This window comes from Aulostomus chinensis, chromosome 22 (assembly GCF_037954235.1).
Source record: "Aulostomus chinensis isolate RoL2024-O1b breed Wild chromosome 22, RoL_Achi_v1.0, whole genome shotgun sequence".
In the NCBI taxonomy this organism is placed as follows: Eukaryota; Metazoa; Chordata; class Actinopteri; order Syngnathiformes; family Aulostomidae; genus Aulostomus; species Aulostomus chinensis.
Genome location: NC_141341.1, coordinates 11,554,185 through 11,572,633, shown reverse-complemented (window position 1 = coordinate 11,572,633; position 18,449 = coordinate 11,554,185). Strand labels below are relative to the sequence as shown.

The 18,449-nt window shown below is 41.3% G+C and overlaps 1 protein-coding gene across 1 annotated transcript in view; it reads left to right on the top strand.

Annotated features, from left to right (window-relative positions):
• Positions 1-13,838, top strand: part of sdc2 (syndecan 2) — a 44,129-nt gene extending 30,291 nt beyond the window's left edge. The window contains exons 2-5 of the mRNA XM_086193715.1: positions 4,102-4,216; positions 5,088-5,257; positions 7,666-7,795; positions 11,447-13,838. Coding sequence (XP_086049841.1) covers positions 4,102-4,216; positions 5,088-5,257; positions 7,666-7,795; positions 11,447-11,610 — 579 coding nt within the window. The 3' untranslated portion in view covers positions 11,611-13,838. The remainder of the gene's footprint in view (positions 1-4,101; positions 4,217-5,087; positions 5,258-7,665; positions 7,796-11,446) is intronic.
• The last annotated feature ends 4,611 nt before the right edge of the window (positions 13,839-18,449 follow it).

Below are 18,449 nucleotides of genomic sequence, written 5' to 3'. Positions count from 1 at the left end.
GAGACGGTGTTCCATTTCAGGCTACATCCATCAGCTGACTGCATTTTTGTGTCAAGTCTGCTGTACTTGTCTGGAGACTGATGGCTGGTCCAGCTCACAGTCTGTGATAAGACCTGAAAGGAGGAGACTACCTGTAAATGTCATTTGATTGATAAAGAAAGCAAAGTTTATCTGGGATGCTGCTGTGACTTGGTACACGTGTGTGTGTGTGTGTGTGTGTGTGTGTGTGTGTGTGTGTGTGTGTGTGTGTGTGTGTGTGTGTGTGCGTGCGTGCGTGCGTGCGTGTGCATGTGAGAGAGAGTGTAAGATAGAGAATGTCGACTTTATCCAGTTTATATTGAGTAAAGTTGCAAGCTCACATGTTCCCTGTATGTAAGATAAAGTCAGCAAAGTTTATCAAAGTCGAACACAACTTTTTCGTCTCAATTTGTTGAGTCCAGTCTCTGTATTCAAAATGTCCAAACTGTGCAAACATGATAACAGGACTTTACTTTACCTGCAAGCCTGAAATAAACAGCCTCCCTGCACTTGTGTACCTGTGCAGTTTACCTCTTGGTTGGATTTAGCATTCTTTGTTATCACTACCACACATATTTTCATCTTTAATGTCCATGACTGCTTGTAGGCTTGGTGAGCTCAGGATAAATTTACATGCCAGCATGGAAGTGATGGCCTCCTGTGTTATACAAGGTTTTTCTTGTCAAGATTCGCCTTCAATACTGGAAAAACATGTGCTTATCAGAGGAGTTTGATTTTGACTGATTAAATCCGATAGTAATATGAGTAATGTTGGTTGTTCTAGTTTTTAAAAGTCAAAATATGACTCATTTGTGACCACTAAAGCTGGACTTGAATGTGTTTTTCACATTTTAAATGTTTTAAATTCTACTATGAGCAGAAAACTATTGTATATCATGCCTCAAAAGATTATGGCTGAAGCTTAGTCTAAGTACTGGTACTATCCTACACCTGATTCATGACCAAATCATGGGCCAGATTTCTCTACCTGACAGCATATCTAGGTGAGAGAGTTCAGTAAACATTAGAGACCAAGCGAGAGGGCAAGACCATGTGACCTAGTACCCAATGTGAACTTAGTGTGAGTTCACTTTTCAAAAGCTGCAGGCTACACACTCCGCAATATTTGGCACACAAAATGCAAAGTTGGCCATGGAAAGACATCTGACCTGAGGAGACACCTGATCACGAAACACACTTAATATTTATAAGCTAAATTTACATGCCACTGTTAGACCTGTGACTGTCTGTCAGTTAGATAAAGAGGCGTGGCATGTAGTAGTAATGACATCACATTTGGATGGCCTCGGTGTTTCAAACCTGCTTCAGCTTCCTTTAGTCGGACAATCTTGAGATTTCAAAAAGATTTGCTTCATGTGACATCACATGACCCGTGGCCAATCCCCGCATCACTCACTTAGTTGAAAAAATAAAATATAGAGATCCAACTAAAATCCGCCTCTCTCTTGGGCATCAATTTATTCATCAAGTCAGGGGAAGCGTTTGCATTGTAATTGGATGCGATTATATAATTAGAATCTAAATATATGGTGTTTGCTCAGATGTTAACATGTATGTGTGTGGTGTCAGGTTAATGCTAAATTGCTCACTTTGTGTGTACGTCGATGTATGACTAGTGAATCAGTGAGGTTCGTGTGTGTGTGTGTGTGTGTGTGTGTGTGTGTGTGTGTGTGTGTGTGTGTGTGTGTGTGTGTGGCCTTGATCTCATTAGTGCTCTTTGTCACCATTTGAACTGTAGCCTTCCTTCTTTTTGGTCTATTGTGCTCATATTGCTAATGAATTAATACCTGTGGACCACATGGATGGCTGACTTGGTTTACCAGGCTGTTGCAGTGTGTGTGTGTGTGTGTGTGTGCGTGTGTGTGTTTGGAGGAGAAGAAGGCACGAAAAGGTTAAGATAAAGTTGCTTTGAACAAATTCTCCCTTTGATCAACCGGCTCAGTGGTGAAAGGCCTTTCTTCCAGAAGTCAGAGCCGGTTGAGAGAGGAGAAATGGAGATGTGCATTGTTCTGTTTCATCTCTTTTTTTTCTTCTCTTTTCACACTGCTGTTAGCTGTGTGTACTCCCTGTTTCATTGTTATGGAGAGTGCCAAGCCTCTCTTTCATGCCTCTACACAAATAACACATATGCACACACAATGGCTTGAAAGCACTACTGAGCAAAATCACACTACACTGATTGTAATTGGGAAGCTAAAATGCAGCAGTGGTGTCCCAGAAAGACATTTCTCTATCTTCTCGCCCTGATCTTACTGTTTTACTGCATCTGTTGTCACTCCCGAGACAATAAATCTGAAAGAATTTGGATAATTAGTGCATCATTAACATTTATCAAGCAAAAATACAAAATATATCTTAGTTCCAGAGTCTTTAAGGAGATGAAAAGTCTGTCTTTGTGTTATGAACTGTTGGTGGAGCAAAACAAGCGATTTGAAGATTATTTTAGGAGTCAGAAATTGCTTTCTATCATTCTTAGTCATAGCCACAATTGACAGAATAATCTTTAAGGACACTAATCCTGAGATGTACCTATCTTTGCTCTCAGGATGTGTCAAATGAGAGTTAATGCGGGACAATTTCTCATCTCTCATCTTCGGTCTCACAGCATGACTGTTCTCTGCTTTTAACAAAAGAACTCCTTATTGGTCTTCCTGTCAGGCCAATTGATTGTTTCCTCTAATCCAACTTCATTCAGCCTGAGGTTTATCAGTGCAACATCCTCGAAGCAGACCTGGAACTGTAGCAAGCAGCTTAATGGTTGCCACACACACACACACACACACACACACATACACACACACACACACACACACACACACTGGGATGATATATTGTGGGGTCTTTCTTTTGTACTCTCTTTTTCTAAAGCAGAACTATCGGTACAGGGAAGGGGCAGCACAGCCGACCACAGATTGGTGAATTAGAGTTGAATAGATGTTGCCATGGATGCGTTTATAGCTATTCCGGTCACACACACTCAACAGCACACATAAATATTTACATGCATGATCTGCACACTTGGAACAGTAGTCATATTTAAATGTCCAGCAAATCATCAAGAGTTAAAACTCCATTTTCTTATCTTATTTTTTTGTTGAAATCTCAATTTAAACACAATGTGAGAAGGAGCTTAAACAAACCGGCTCTGTTAAAGGAGCTCTTTTCAGCCAATCACTCCATTAAGCTGGAACACAAACATTCCCACCGCTCAGGCCAGTTGTCCAGACAATGATGCTGTGGGACATGGGACATTTGAGTCCTACAACAGGGACAAGTGTTATCAGCTAGCACGACTGCCATGATTCGAGGGGTAAAATCGCTGTAGCCTGAGGAGCAGTTCTAATGACTCAACCCACGACTTTTCATGTAGCACCTCTGGCAGGTCAAAGCTTTCAATTATTCAGTGAACTTTCTCAACAATTCCCAGATGGATTTGTGCAGTCATTCATGGTTCACTGACATGGTATCTTAATGACTTAAATAGTTCCCTGACTAGATAAAGATGTAAAACTGCAGCAAAATATGTTATGGGATTTTTTTTTTTAATTTATTGAATATAAATGGCAATATGACAGTTGGAAGGTAAAACGCTTTTTGGCTTCACTAGTATTCTTGAAAAGCTCAGCAAATTACAAACATTTGTATGTGCGTTGTACTCTTGGTCTTCACCCTCGCTTACACAACAGATGGATTGTTATTTAGACTTATTAAGATTGCACTTTGTGCTCTCTGAGATATCAGAATGGTAAATAAGCTGAGATTTGTACAATTAAGAATCAACTCATGATATTGAATCACTACCCAAGAGGATTTAATGTTTGGCACTTCAATAAATAGCTTCTCACTCAATCGTTGCTCTCAAAGCAAAAAACGATTGATGATTTAAAAGCCTCAATAAAAACTTACAGATTTTCTGATTTAGTGAGTGTGGGCTCTCAGGAAATAGTCAAGGTTTCAACTTTGTTGATGAGTTGAGTTGCAGAAACAAAGTCTTTACATAAACAGATTTGTAATCAAAGCAAAAATGACTCTTCAGTGGCTGATTATTGTTTCATTTTGCAGATAGCAGAAGCAGCCAAGGCTCCCTCTCAGGCTGATGACTTGTACCTGGATGACACAGGCTCAGGAGGTTACTACCCTGAGGATGACGACGACTTTAACTCAGGGTCCGGCTCAGGTAAGAAACAGCGCGCCTGAAGATGCACAGGCAAGATCATCAAGTGGTTATCTGAAGTTCTAGCCAGACTTAAAGAAATGTTTCACTGGTCTGCTGATGCAATAGAGAGAAAAATATATTCAAAATAGACGCTACATGACCAGAGAAAAGCCAGCAAAGGTGCTTTTGCTCAAGAAGTGGAAAACCTGCAATAAAGTCAATGCACAGGACGTGTTACTTTCTGAGGACTGCTCCCAGGTCAGCTCAACAGTGCAGATTTGCTGTCCACATTTGCTATTCAGTGAGTGGGTAGCCTGATTGCAGGCATCATGGGAAGGGAAGTTAAACATTGTTCATTTGTTACTCATATTTTAAACTAGTTCAAAGTTGGCAAAGTTTTCCTTTTCCATCAGCAGACTAAAGTTGAGACATTGCTTGTTTTCTCTCTCTCTCTCTCTCTCTCTCTCTCTCTCTCTCTCTCTCTCTCTCTCTCTCTCTCTCTCTCTCTCGATATGAACTGAGATTGCCTGGTTACTCAGACTGCTGTTAGCAAGTGTGCAAATTTCACATCAGCTCCTCTGCTCTACTTGCTCAAAGCACTTTCACAATGTTCATTTGTTGGTGAAAGGTAACTGAGAGAGTTGTATAACTGCAGTGAAAGTTCATGTAAGTTAAAGGAGACAGGACTGTGATCAAAAGCACTTCCAGTAACTTACTTTGCTGCTCTGTAGTATCAAGGAGATTCAGACTTTTAATCCGTTTAATTTCAAATCAATAGCGTATGGAATTGAATAAAACCGACTGCTTGGCTGTAGGAGGAAAATATTTTCAGACATTTTAACTCACCGTTCTTTAATGAAAAGATGTTTTCCCATCCTTCTCTTTCTCCCAGGTGGAGGTGAAGAGGTGGTGGAGGAAACGGTAACTGTCAGTACGGTTTATTTCGCGCCAAAAGCAGAACCAACCCAGGACTCCACCAAAGATTTCACTCCCAGGGTGGAGACAGCCACGGTCAGAGAAAAGGCCAGTGACAGTACATCAAGGAAATCATTCAGAACAGAGGTAAGAATAACCAAAGTAAAGCAACAACAACAACAAAAATAGTGCAATGATTTAAATATGATATGGGACTCCAATTTAGGGTCTTTTTTTTTTTATATATGTTGTTTTATGGAGGTTTACCTACCTTGACATAAAATTCCACCCACATAAATCTTGGGAAAACACACCCTATTAAGAATGAAGCAATAACACATTTCAGGCTGATTCTTTGGTACAATTACATTCAGATATTAACCTTATTAAAATGATATTCTCAATAAGATGCTGCCATGTAAACACCTTTTTTTCACCACTTTAAACTGAGTGAGATCATAGTTGCAGTTATCAATAATCACATAAAGAGATGCAGTACTCCGATCTCAGTAGCGTTGAAGCGACTGTGATGTCATGCTGGAGTTTTCACAGCATTTGTGACATATTTGGCAGTCAGACTGTTGAACAACACTTGTTCCAGCTCTCAGTGAGTGTACCAAACGCAGCTTGAAGCTCACTATTCACCATTATTTGAAAAGAAACTCTCAAAATGACAGCGGCTCCGATGTAGAATGTAGAGATGTAACATGCGCATTTCTACAGTTATTCGACCGACTTTGCCCTGTTGCATCTAAGTGGTAATAAACAGAATATTCCAAAAGCACCTCATGAAATCTCAATTGTCAAATTGTCTTATTTAGAATATGGCCAATAACAGGGAGTCTCTCCATAAGCTTAGATACTCTGGAGAACAAACCCTCGAGCTCTCTGCTGCCATATAATTCAATATTCATTTCCAGCTTGTGTTTTATCACAGAACAATTAAACACTCAAACAAGAGAGTCTTTGTTTTCTAAGACCTATCTGTCAACAATTAGCTTCATTCTTTTTTCATTTTACGACTCTACCATAAACTTGAACTACCTTGTATAACCCTTCCCACCTTAACTCAGCCGAGTCACAAAGAGATGTTGTGTAGAAAGGTGGCACCAGGACAAGTAACAAGTGTGGCGTCGTATACTGTGAACAAAGGTTAAAATCATATCTCTAGAAACATCAGAAGACAAACGCATCGTCAACACAATAAGACCAATCATCTAGGCCGAGTAGCAACACAGCATCATTATTCCCCCGCCCGCACACGTTGTTGCGCTTCGTAATTGCAAAAGATGTGAAGCCAATAGATACAAATAACAGGTTTTAATTGAAGAATGTAAGATAAGCTCCTGTCATATGGAGGGATTTATATGGATTTAGACAGGCACGATTGAAGATTCTTGTGTATTTGTAAGTGGATGCTGTGTTTTGATATTTTTCTGGGTTCTGATCTACTGAAATATAACCTGAAGGAATGTTGTAATATACAGTCAGACTGATAAAACAAATGAATCAGATGAAAAGTTGCTGTATGTCTGAGCCCTGACGCTGATTTATGCTGATGTATTTGCTCCGTTTTAAGCAATTAGTAAAAATAAAGCAAGGGAACTGCTTTTAAATGAACTTTTAGGTTGAAAGTAGAACCTCGTCACATGGCTTAATCAAAGTGCATCAAGACACCGTGCAACCTAAAGTCATCTGGAAGCATCCTGACTCAACAGGGAGCGACACATTACCCCAGCATATCTTTAGCTGACCCAGTATGTCATTAAATCCTCTGTAATACTGGGAGCACTGAGGCTGCTCTCAGGATAAAAATCGCATGCTCACGTCAGTTCTCAATATTTTTTGCTCAATTGCAAATTATGGAGGATTACATCTCTCTGGCACATAATCACATATTCTGGAACCATCCTAGATCTCGCAGTGCGGCACTGTTACTGCACTGTACTGGGTACTACATCTGTTTTGGATTAGTCGTTAAGGTCTCAACCCTCTAAGCCTGGCCTACCTGCTGCTCCTGTTCCATTTATTTTTCTCTTGCCTTCCTCCTTTAGCCCATTGCACTGGCTCTACCGCGCCCTCCTCTAGTGTTACTGGAAAAACACGGGACCTGCGGGTCTGGAGTCCTTACAGATGCTTCTTTTCTTTAGTGTCCCAACAAACGATTGGGGTCTCTGCCTCGGTTTCCATCGCTCTCTTCACTCGATGTTTGCGCTAATCTCGTTTGGCAATCTGGATTCATTCCATTTTATTTCTCTGGCCATAGGTTTCACTGGACAAGTTCCATTTTGGTCCCTTTTGACTAGACTCCTAGTCTATAATTAAGCCACTGGGAAGTGAATCAGTGAAATCTTCCCTTTCCCCTCAGTATTCAGTCATGATCATATCCAGGAGGAATTTGGGGGTCGTGCTGGAAATGATTGTAGCCAAACTCAGCCAAACACACAGAAAGAGAAGATTGAATTTAAAATACAGCTTCTTTCTGTCAATAAAGAAACCTCAAACTCTTTTTCTCCCCCTTTTGCCTCGTCTTCCCTCTGTCTTTTCCAATCCAGGCATCAGTGCCAGTTACAGAGGACATGCAGAGGAACCAGATGACGAGCACGACCAGTGCCCCCGGTTCTCCCGGGGAGGCCGTCGAGGTCCACACTGAAAACCTCTTTCAGAGGACAGAGGTGTTGGCAGGTATGGATCTTCATGAACAGCAACAGATGTGTTTTGTTAAAAAAAAAAGAATTTCCATGTGTAAAAATATACAGTATGCACTTGCCTCAGAAGCGGCAGGTCTCAGATCTGTGAAACAGAGCTGTAAGAAAATTAGTGAGCTTTTCAGGTCCTTCAGATTTGCTTATCCTGAGACAGAGGAGTCTTTGTGCTAAGCTAACCAACTATTGGCTGGAGCTTCAGATACTGCACACACTTGAGAGTGATATCAGTCTTTCCGTCAAACTCTTGTCAAGAATGTGAATATGATTAAATTAATCCTTCAAAATTCAGGTCAACCAATTCATCAGTTTGGATATTTTACAGACTTGGTTAATCAGCGGAGCTTGGCTTGGATTGTGCATGTGCTAACTCTTGATAATAATCTAAACAACTCTTAATGGCACCTCTTATGAACTTGAATTCAAGAGACCGGGAGATTGGAAGAGGGGGCTGTGACTGGGTGCGCTCCAGCCATAAATATGTGACAGACTTCAAATTAAATTTTTTTAATTTAGACTACATGGTGATGTGTTATTTAGAAAGCAATTTTCCACTCTGCCAATGAATTAATCTGGTGGTAGGGTTAGAAAATACGAGCCAAACCTTTGTTGACAAGTTTATTTCTCCCCACAGAAACACAGCTCTATTCATCCATGATACCGGACAGTGAGGAGCAGTTCAGCGCTAATGCTGCCTCGTACTGTAACAATCCATTCATAAAAAGAAATCACACTTTAGGGTTGTTCTCACACTGGGAATATCCCCAAATATGAATGGTTTGCTGGCCAGTTTTAATACCACAGAACACCACATCACCCATTATGAATAGACGCTGTTCCAGTGATGTAATGCACCAAATCACACACTAGAGACTGCTTTATTAAGAGCAGCGAATGCAAAAGTGGACGACGACTAGGCGTCTGCTGAGAGCACGTCATGCATGGCAACGCCACAACATTCACAGAAGCTGCAGTGATAAAGGCTTTAATCACTTTATAAATGAAATTTTAATGGTTTTTGACTTTTTGTCTGCTTAATGATTGATTTTTTTCTTTTTCGTTTTTAGAGGTCTAATTACACAGAAAGTTTCTTCGATGATAACTTTTCGTATTGAACTTCATCCCTCAGTTTGAAGTGCATCTTAAATCATTCACGCAGATCAAAATCGATTAAAGTTGATATTTGTTTTTGGTTGTTGTCAAAGTCACATGCCAACATATTTCTTGTAGACTATTAGGTTGTGGGCATCTCGGTAATATTTTCCCTCATGTCTCCCACCTGATCCATTTCTCAAAATAATTGCTTTCAATAAACCCGGTCTGTTTTCCTCTGTGGGACCTTGTGGAGTTCACGCCGTTGTGGGGGTTTCGAGTGTCTGTTGCTCTCTTTGAATACATGAATAACGCTGTTCTCTGATGCAGTGCCTCTCTCCCCCTGCATGTTTGAGGAGAACATTGATTGGCGTCTCACTTTCACTTTGTTGTGATATCCACCTGGCGTTGGCAGTTTGCAAAAGCAACTTCAACAAGGACAAATGAGGACAGCCTCCCGTCGACAACTCGCCCTCTCATCTCGCTCCTATTGATAGACACGTTTCATCTTTAGAATTGTTTATATGAGCAAAGGAGTGTTGTCCTTGTAAATCTAGACTCAGTCTTCAAAGATCTCCCTTCTTCCTCTGCTCCTCATCCTTTCCACCCTTCTTCCAGATTATAAACTCCTCATCTCTAGCGTGACATCTATAAAAATACCACCCCACTATCTCGTTTCCATGCGTTCGTGAGCCGTTCTGTTGCTTCTTGGAGCTCAACAGCTGGGCATGTGCCAAGTTCTTTACCCACGGGGCGGTGTGGCCAGTCAACATCTGGAACAGAGGGCAGCTTGTAGCACCAAAACGGACACGAAACCGATTAGGAAGCTATAAAGAACCTCATGCAGGCGTAATTGGGAGGAGAGTGAAATAAGCCCATGTGGTGAGAATTAGAGCAGAGAGTGAGGGTCAAAGCTGGAGGGGGGGGGGGGGGGGGGTGAATGTCTTAATAGAGTCTTTGTGGATTTAATTCAGACTTCCCTTGATATTGCATCACTGTTGGTTTGCAACATGGCCTTTTAAAGACAGTTGAACCTGTTTCTGGGTTTATCAGGTCAATCTGAGTGTGAAGTCTTGTGTATTATGGTCCTCCATGATACATCCAGCCTCACGTTAAACTAAGCTGTGGTCTGGAGTGTTGCCTGAAAGCAATCTTGTCCAAGTAACAGGATTATGTATAAAGAGGCATTCCACCGATTATACGCACAAAGATCCGCTTACCAGTCATAGGTGGTACGACTCAGCCCACGAAAACAGGACCCTGTGAACAATCTCCCTCATGACTCCCCCAAATACAGAGAGGTGCTTTTCTAAAGTGCCCCAGAGAACAACAAGTCAACACAAATCTAGTGGAACTACTTTGTCCTATTTCTTAGTGTAGTGGTACATTTGTACCATTTTCTCAATGCTTGTTGATTAGTTACAGTTTCTCCAGTAAAACATTGTCAGATTGAAACAAAGGAGGTGCAGTAATCCAAGTGTTTCAGGTCCAGTGCAACACTGAAGGTCACAGAGGCTCCAGAGAACAAGGATTCACTGGCTAATAATTACATGTCACATGGTTTTATATTCACAAGTCCCAACATTTGAAGTTGTATTCCATAACACAAGTACTGGATAGCAAGAATATAGTCGGACGGACTATGGATGTGAACTGTAACTGCTGGCATTATAATAGGGAGGAGCTAACTCTACTCTCTGTTGTTGCTGGTTAAATTACATTCCAGTATGAAACTACATCAAATACAATATCAATATTTATCTAGAAAGATTTAGCCTCAAAAATTCATACCAGCAAGAGTCGAGAGAGATTGGCCTCAGATACCTGATCCTACTATTAACGATCGATATGTGATATCACCATCAGACCCTGAACAAAAACACGACTTCTTACCAAAACTATCCTGACACACAACTCAGGCTGTTCACCCTCATCTAACCTGAAAAAGCCTCCGACATGAAGGAGTTTTTGATGGTTTTTTTAGCTCCATGTCGGTCTGTGGCGGCCGTTCAGGAGCAGGATTGAGTTCCCGCCATGCTGGGGGTGGACGGTGTTAATGGCTTATCTTTGTCTCTTGTTTGTCTCAACTGTTGAGCTCGGAGCCAGTGCCGGCAGCTTTCCTCCTCCGAAGGCTCCAGTCAGCAGCGGTGATGTCTGATTGGAATACAGACCGTGTTGATTCATCCTCACTTGGGACAGCTGAGGCTCTGTTCTCCAATCAAAGGATCGGAGCTTTAATATTCCCTTAATGGAACACTAGCATTTCAAATCAGGACACACCGGATTGGTTCTGTTGAGACGGACTATGATCCTCCTGCTGTCATTAAGTCACTGCAGCGATGGTTGTCTCTAGTTTCTGTGGAATTAATAACAGTGGCAGTTGCAGAACAAATACTGCATATGCTGTAATTGTTCTAGGCAAAGTGTTGAGAGCGAGAGAGGCTGCTGAGTTCTGGGGGAGGCAGGTCCATTGAGGACACAGAAAGTACATTGATTTCTCTTTCTAGCATTGAAGGCTAACTTTGTCTGTCTGTCCCAGCTGTTATTGCAGGCGGGGTCATCGGCTTCCTGTTTGCCATCTTCCTCATCCTCCTCTTGGTTTACCGCATGAGGAAGAAGGATGAGGGAAGCTACGACCTGGGTGAGAGGAAACCTTCCGGAGCGGCCTATCAGAAGGCCCCAACCAAGGAGTTTTATGCATAAAGCTCCGCCCTCTTGTAACAAGATTGACAAATAGCGAAGGACTGTGAGAAAGGCAGTCCACGGCAACAGCAAACCTGTTCAAACACGACAAGAAACAACAAAATGTTACAAGGTTGATTTAAGGAAAAATAGCATAAAAAGAAAGCTTTTGCATAGAGCATTGTAATTAAGTCCTTTTCTTTCTTTCTTTTTTAAAAAAAATGAAAACCAAGCATTTCTCATTTTATGGCAAATCTCAGTGTATTTAAACATTTTGTGTATTATTTGAAAAGGCTGAAAAAAATTAACATCAAAAACAGGATCTGTAAAGGCGAGGTCGCGTCCGTCTTCTGTCAAAGGAGCTTGTTTTTAGTCGCTGACTACTTTTAATTGTAGCAGTACCTTTATTTGTAAAGAAAAAAATTTAAAAGTGGAAATAATTGAATATAATTATTCTGTATCAATCCTTCTTTCATTTTTTTTCTTTTTATTTCGTCTTAGCATGTCTGATGTTGATCTCTAAAGGTGTATTACATTAATTTATCTTTTCTCTGATGTTAAAAAAATTGCCTTTGTAGTTTTTGATGAAGCTCTTTGATCTTCATATTAACGCTGTTAACGGTCAATGTAAATGTTCTCCCTTCAGGTTACAATGTTTATTTTATTTTTTTTATTTTTTTTTGCTCTCACATGAGTTTTTTTTTTTTAAGTCAAATGTGAGCATTTCATTATGTCTTGTTTATTTGTTTTATTCTCTGTGTAGCCTTTTTTTTCTTTGACAGCATTTTAATTTCATACCCAGGAATTGGTTTTTAAAGGAGTTTGAAAAAAAAGAAAAGAGAAAAAAAAAGTGTCAGGGCTTGAAAAGAATCATAAATCTTTCTGCTCCAGTATTTCTCCTTCACATCCACTGCTTGTGCTTCGCACTGCTGTCGTGCAGCCTGTGTGGAGTGTTTATAGATTTGGGGTGACGTCTTTTCTTCATAGCCACCTCCCTCAAGCTTACTGACTGCACCCACACTAAGCTAGCACCCTCGCCACCCTCGAAACTCCTTCCCCTGGCCTCCACTCCCACCTTCTTTTTAGTCAGATTGGAGCGCGGCCAGTTCAGCTGTCAATGGCCTGCTCTTCCACTGCGGTATGAAGCCTGCTGTTATTGTCCTGGTGTTGATGCTTTAGGCCCAAAGATCTGCTCAGTGAAGGCCTGCTACTGCTCGGACACGAACGCGCGAGGCCACACACCGAGCAGCGCAGCTCCGCAGTGAACAACTCCAGAACCTCCCTGTAAACCTAGCATGATCGTCTGCTGATAAAGAAGTCTGCACAGAAAAAAAAAGTTCATAAAATACAAAAATATAAGTGGTCAGAGCCATTTCAAAAGTTTAGCTTGCTGCCTGTTGAGAAATGTGGTCGTTAAAACCCGCGCGGGTCCTTCTGTACACCCAAATCGAAGTGAGTGAAGGGCCACGAGGCGGCCACGTCAATTGAAAACAGAAGTTACTGTCACATGAAAACAAGAAGTCCCCACCTTCTTATTTTTATGTCTCCATTAACTTGCTCTAAAGAGACATGTTCTGTCTTGGCAGGTTTTGAAGTTGCCTTTTTTTTTCCAGCTGTACAGTAATGTGAAGTAGATTCAATAGATGCGGTCACATCATCCACCACCACCCTCATGTGGCTGTCCATCCCTCTGCCTCCATTCCTCTTCTTTCAATCCGATCCTTTAGTCGTCCACCTCCTCTCCCCATCTCTGCTGTTCTCTCTTGTCCTAGGACCTAAGGTACTGAACTACATGGAAAAACCCAAAGACTCACAGTATTTCTATCCTTTCGAACCCCCCCCCCCCCCCACCACCACCACCACCACCACCACCAAGGCCACATCATGTTGTTTCCTCTTTCTCCTTTCACTCTTTTTTTTAGTTATTGTGTCTCTCTCTCTCTCTCTTTATTAGAGACCTGACCTTTTGAGTCCAATTGCTTATTAGTATATGAAAAGATATATAAATATATATAAATGTATATTCACAAATGTTTTAAACCTTCAAAGTGCCTACCATTTGGAATTGAACGTGCTTAAAGCAAGCATGTGGCAGGTGTGTACACGAAGCAGGGGCGTAAACGACTTGACTGGCATTCTGTGTGCATGGATGACTGTAATGGTAACTTTTTAGTCTTACAAAAGCTGACAGTATTGTACCTATAAGTTGAAACAACACTACTGAATAAACATTGTGGCCTAATATCCAACTGCGCCTGGCATTTTGTTGTACCACAAAACACTTAGTGTTCATCTTAGGTTTCTTGTTGAAATTCTTCTCTGAAGCATTCATTCCTGAGCAGGAGTCAGAGTGTGATTAGCTTAGCTTAGCATAAAGACTGGAAGTTAGCCAAACAGATAGTTGGACGTTTTTCAAAAGGTGATTTTTGGGAGCCGGTAATTTATGCATGATATGTGGAGGTAATCTGTCAAGGTTGCAGTTCTTTCCAGTGCAAAAATTTCCTCTCCCACTTGCCATTTGTTGTTTATGGTCCGCTTAGCAACCTAAAACCTAAAGTAGGAGTTGAAATATGACGGTTTCGCAACTAAAATAGGAATGCATATCAACAGAAAAGAGCAAAATTGTCATCAGATGATCGCAGATGGGTTGCAAGATTGCATTTCTGTTCCCTGTAGCGTATCATTCATTAATATGGTGGAGAGTTTGCAGAATAATGTTTGGCTGACAAATCTGCCACAGTTGACTCCCTAATAATCTGGGTTTCTCTAATTGCAAATCAGATATCCAATAATGCCCAGTATATGAGGCCATCAATACTCCGAATTAAATATTGAGCCAACAGAAGAATATTTATGGTTGTTTTTCAGAAATGGAATAGATAAGCAACACAACAATATCTACGTTTAGCATACTTTAGCTTAGCACAAATACTTGCAGTGCTATTCTTCTTCTTCGACTCTGTTCAAAAAGAAAATGAGCACCACAGTGTACTGTCAGCAACTGTGCCTGTCCCGCTGGAATTAAAGCTACTTGAATTTTACATTTCAAAAAACACATGTTTTTCCCCCTGTGATTCATAAGCGCCTCGCTTTATGCCTCGTTAACGTTGGCAAAAATAAATCTTTTTTTTTTTTTTAAGTTTCCGACAATGTGCTAATTTTATGAAGAATCATCCTAAACCAACATATTCCCACAGAACTATCCTCAGGGGAACAAAAGTGAACTTTGTCTCTCAGTATAAAGTAGAGAAGTAAAACATAGCATTAATACTCCCCTCTCTGCCCATTACTTAAAGTCAAAGGGGATTATGAGTACTCTTTAAGTGGTTATGTGCTCCTGCGTATCATTTTAGTGCCCTCATCTCACCCTGTTACTGAAGGAGATTAAAGTAACGGTGGGGATTAATCTCGCACTGGGTTGAACATCTTGAGCTGTGCTGTTAATGGAATGAGAAACGAGGGAGGCTGCCATAAACTCTGACTAAACCCTCAAGGGTGTGTGTGTGTGTGTGTGTGTGTGTGTGGAGGGGGGGGGGGCAGCAGGTTTATTCTCATTAAGTGGTGTGTTTATTTATCACATAAAACACATAGGCAGTTATCCCTCTCTCAGGTTGCTGCGCTGCTCATTAAGGAAAAAGTGTAACATGTCCCCTTTTCACTTTTTAATCATTACACAAATACATTTAACGATGAATAAAGAGAGCGAGGCGGGGAGGCGCATTATCCTGGTTCAGTTAAGGAACAGTACAAAATATTCCGGGGAATATTCATTTTCTTAGCTTCCTGTCAGTGAGGTAAAAAGGAGGCGGGAGCCAGCAGCAGGTTACATGGGCTGGTTGAACGCCTGCGGTCACACGCTTGAGATGGAGGGGCCTCTCTTCTCTGAGACCTGGCAAGAATTCGTATAAGCAGATTTCCAATAATGTCAAACTTTCTTCTTCTGATCCAGATTTTTTTGGGGGGGATAATTGCCTCATACTGGCTGATGATTTTATGCAATGGATTCTCATGAAATATTTGCGCCATATCTCATTAAAACTTAAACAACCAGTTTTAAATTCATATTCAACAAATGCCCAGAAACAGGAGCATGTGCAGCCCCCCCCCCCACCACCACCACCACCACCCTTCCCCCGCCTGCAGTGACAACCTCAAACAGAATGCAGACAGATTTAGCCTAATACGTGTTATGTGAACTTCTTACTATTCAGTAGCTTTAATGTCTGGTTGGGTTTAAGCACACTTGAGCAAGATCATTTAAATTACACAAATATGTAAAAAAGTCCTGTCATTTTACTAAAAACATCAAATTTAATCAGTGGTAAAATGGCTGCCAACATCCCGATGCCTCAAGTGCCCCTGGCTTCACGCTCACGTAGGGTTGTATATGAATTGAAGTGCAATACTTGGGTAAACATTTGAAGAATAAATGAGAACAAGCCTGTTTTGTGTTTTGTGATCTGCTCTTCACAGTTGGGTAATTAAAAAAAAAAAACTGCAGAGGAAAGTTAAGGTCAGGTCCTGGTACAAAGGTGAGCACACATTGTGAAAGAATAAACATTCGGCGCACTGATTGATCCTGATGTAACAAATCTGTTTACACCGCAGCTCTGAAAAATCTGCAAACACCCTCTTTGACAAGGACTTGAACATGCATTCACCTACTCAAGAGTGTGTGTGTGTGTGTGTGTGTGTGTGTGTGTGTGTGTGTGTGTGTTTGTGTGTGTGCGCGCGCGCGCATATGTCAAGATGACTAAGCTCACATGCGTTTAGTCTTCTCCCGTATCTAACCTGGAGGGGTCCTGATTTGTTGTTTTAAGTGAATACTCCCCTTTCTAGTCTTTTCTAAGGAATCGGGTCACTATGTTCAAATATGGTATGTGATATTTGCCCAGCGGCAGTCTGTACACCGGGGTGGGTTCCATATAGGGGGGTGGTGGAGCAGGGAGCCAATAGGAAACATCATTTATACTGGAGCTGCTGTAGCACCTAACATTTCCCAATCTGTCTGCTCCCCTCTGTGCTGCATGTTTGCACTCTGAGCCTGCAGTTTCTGCCAAAGTGCAACCAGAATTTTATCCTCTTTGTCAAGGTTACCAAAAGGAAACGCCATGTGTCAGGAGGGGGGGAATTAAAAGTCAACATGTGTACATGTATATTACTTTGTAATATTCCCTGTCCCCTGTTTCTTTTCCTCCTCGGCCTCGTCTTTTCCTCCTCTCTCTTTGTAGCAGCTGAGTTAATTCAGTAAAGCTGCTGGCCATCATCTGGTAGTCAACGCCAAACCATGCAGAAACGTCAAGGAAATGGCATCCAAGGTAAACAAGCTGTCAGGCCTCATAAGAGCTCACGACTGGAGCTTAAGCTCGGGCCAGACTAGGGTGGACACATAGCGCCGCACTGACCCAAACAAAGTGTTCAAGCAGAGAGAGCAGACACAAAGGTGCGTCAGGACAACGCACCGGTCCAAACCCCAATTATGGTATGATGAAGCTGAAGACGTTGTCCAAGATCCGACCTCAGCTTTATATTTGTCATTTTCTCCGGCTTCAGCGCCAACTAGCAGCCACATGGAACTTCAGATCCTAAAAGAGATCATGCATGTCATGGAGGGAGGTTAGCATGAGGTGATAGCATGAATGCTATATGGATAAAAGCCTTATAGGTCATCTCAATGTGGAAAATCCTACCCAGAATAGATGGGACAGCAAATAAAAGTGAAGTGGGATTGGAGAAGATGAAATCAATAAGGAGCCATGTAAACATGCTCAATGACGTATGTGCTTTTCTGTCCTCAGCAAAGAAACGCACGTCACAGCTCTCAGTGTTGCTCAGTGTGAATCAAACTAACTATCTTTAGCCGGTGTCAAGTTGGTGTCTAAAGTTTAAAGGAACACAGAAACTTCTATCATATGTAGTCCCTGCAGTTAGCTTAGCAACAAGGAAGCAAAAATTAAAGTATATTTGATGACTTTAAACAGCTGCAATGCTGCTAGTGTTCATTGTAGCTATGCTAACTAGCGGTCAGCCATGCAGTGGGGGTCAGGAGAAAGGAGGGTGTCTATCTGCTTTTTTTCTGGCAATAAAAATGATAAATAAGCTTTATTTCTCAAAATGTTAGCGTGTTCTTTCAAGGTGAAGGAGGACAGAGGAGAAAAGCCATATTTCATAGTTTTTCATGAGCTTAAAAAGCCTTGAAACCGGTGTAATTCATTCCTGTGGAGGAGGTGAGCTCAGCTGACTTGGGATCAGAGGTTAGAAAGAAGTAAATCATGTCCAACTGAAATTGAATTTGTTCCCAGTATTGTATTGTCTTGTCTTATGTGGCCTTTCTGTCTCCTTTATTATCGTTCCACTTTTCTAAAAGCCTTTTCATGAGTCAGGTATAATATCAGTAATTTAGTTCACGAGGTTCTAAAGCTTAATGATGCTTTTTACATTTGGCAGGGAAGCGTGAGCTAATTATGCAAAATGTTGCTTATCTTGGATGATACTCTGGGGGATTCTGGACAGTTCCTCCGAGCATGAACAACCAGCAGGGCCAGGCCGTACGTTGGCTGGGGATTTTGGAGTCATTAGCTGTGTAAAGAGAAACCGATCGAGATGGAGGAAGAACATAATCGTTGATCGTGGTATTCTGGGGAGGAGAAACGTTATGGCAGCAGACATCACTAAGAACCATCTGCTCCAGTCTCTCTCTACAAAGGGTTTCTATGTTTCATTCCAATACTGGATACATGGTGATGAACTCTGAAACATTTTGGACCTGTTTTTTACACTGCTCCATACATGAAACCTGACAATAAATATAATTTTTAATTTACCTTAAGGAGGTAATAAGCAAATGGTAAAAGAAAAAG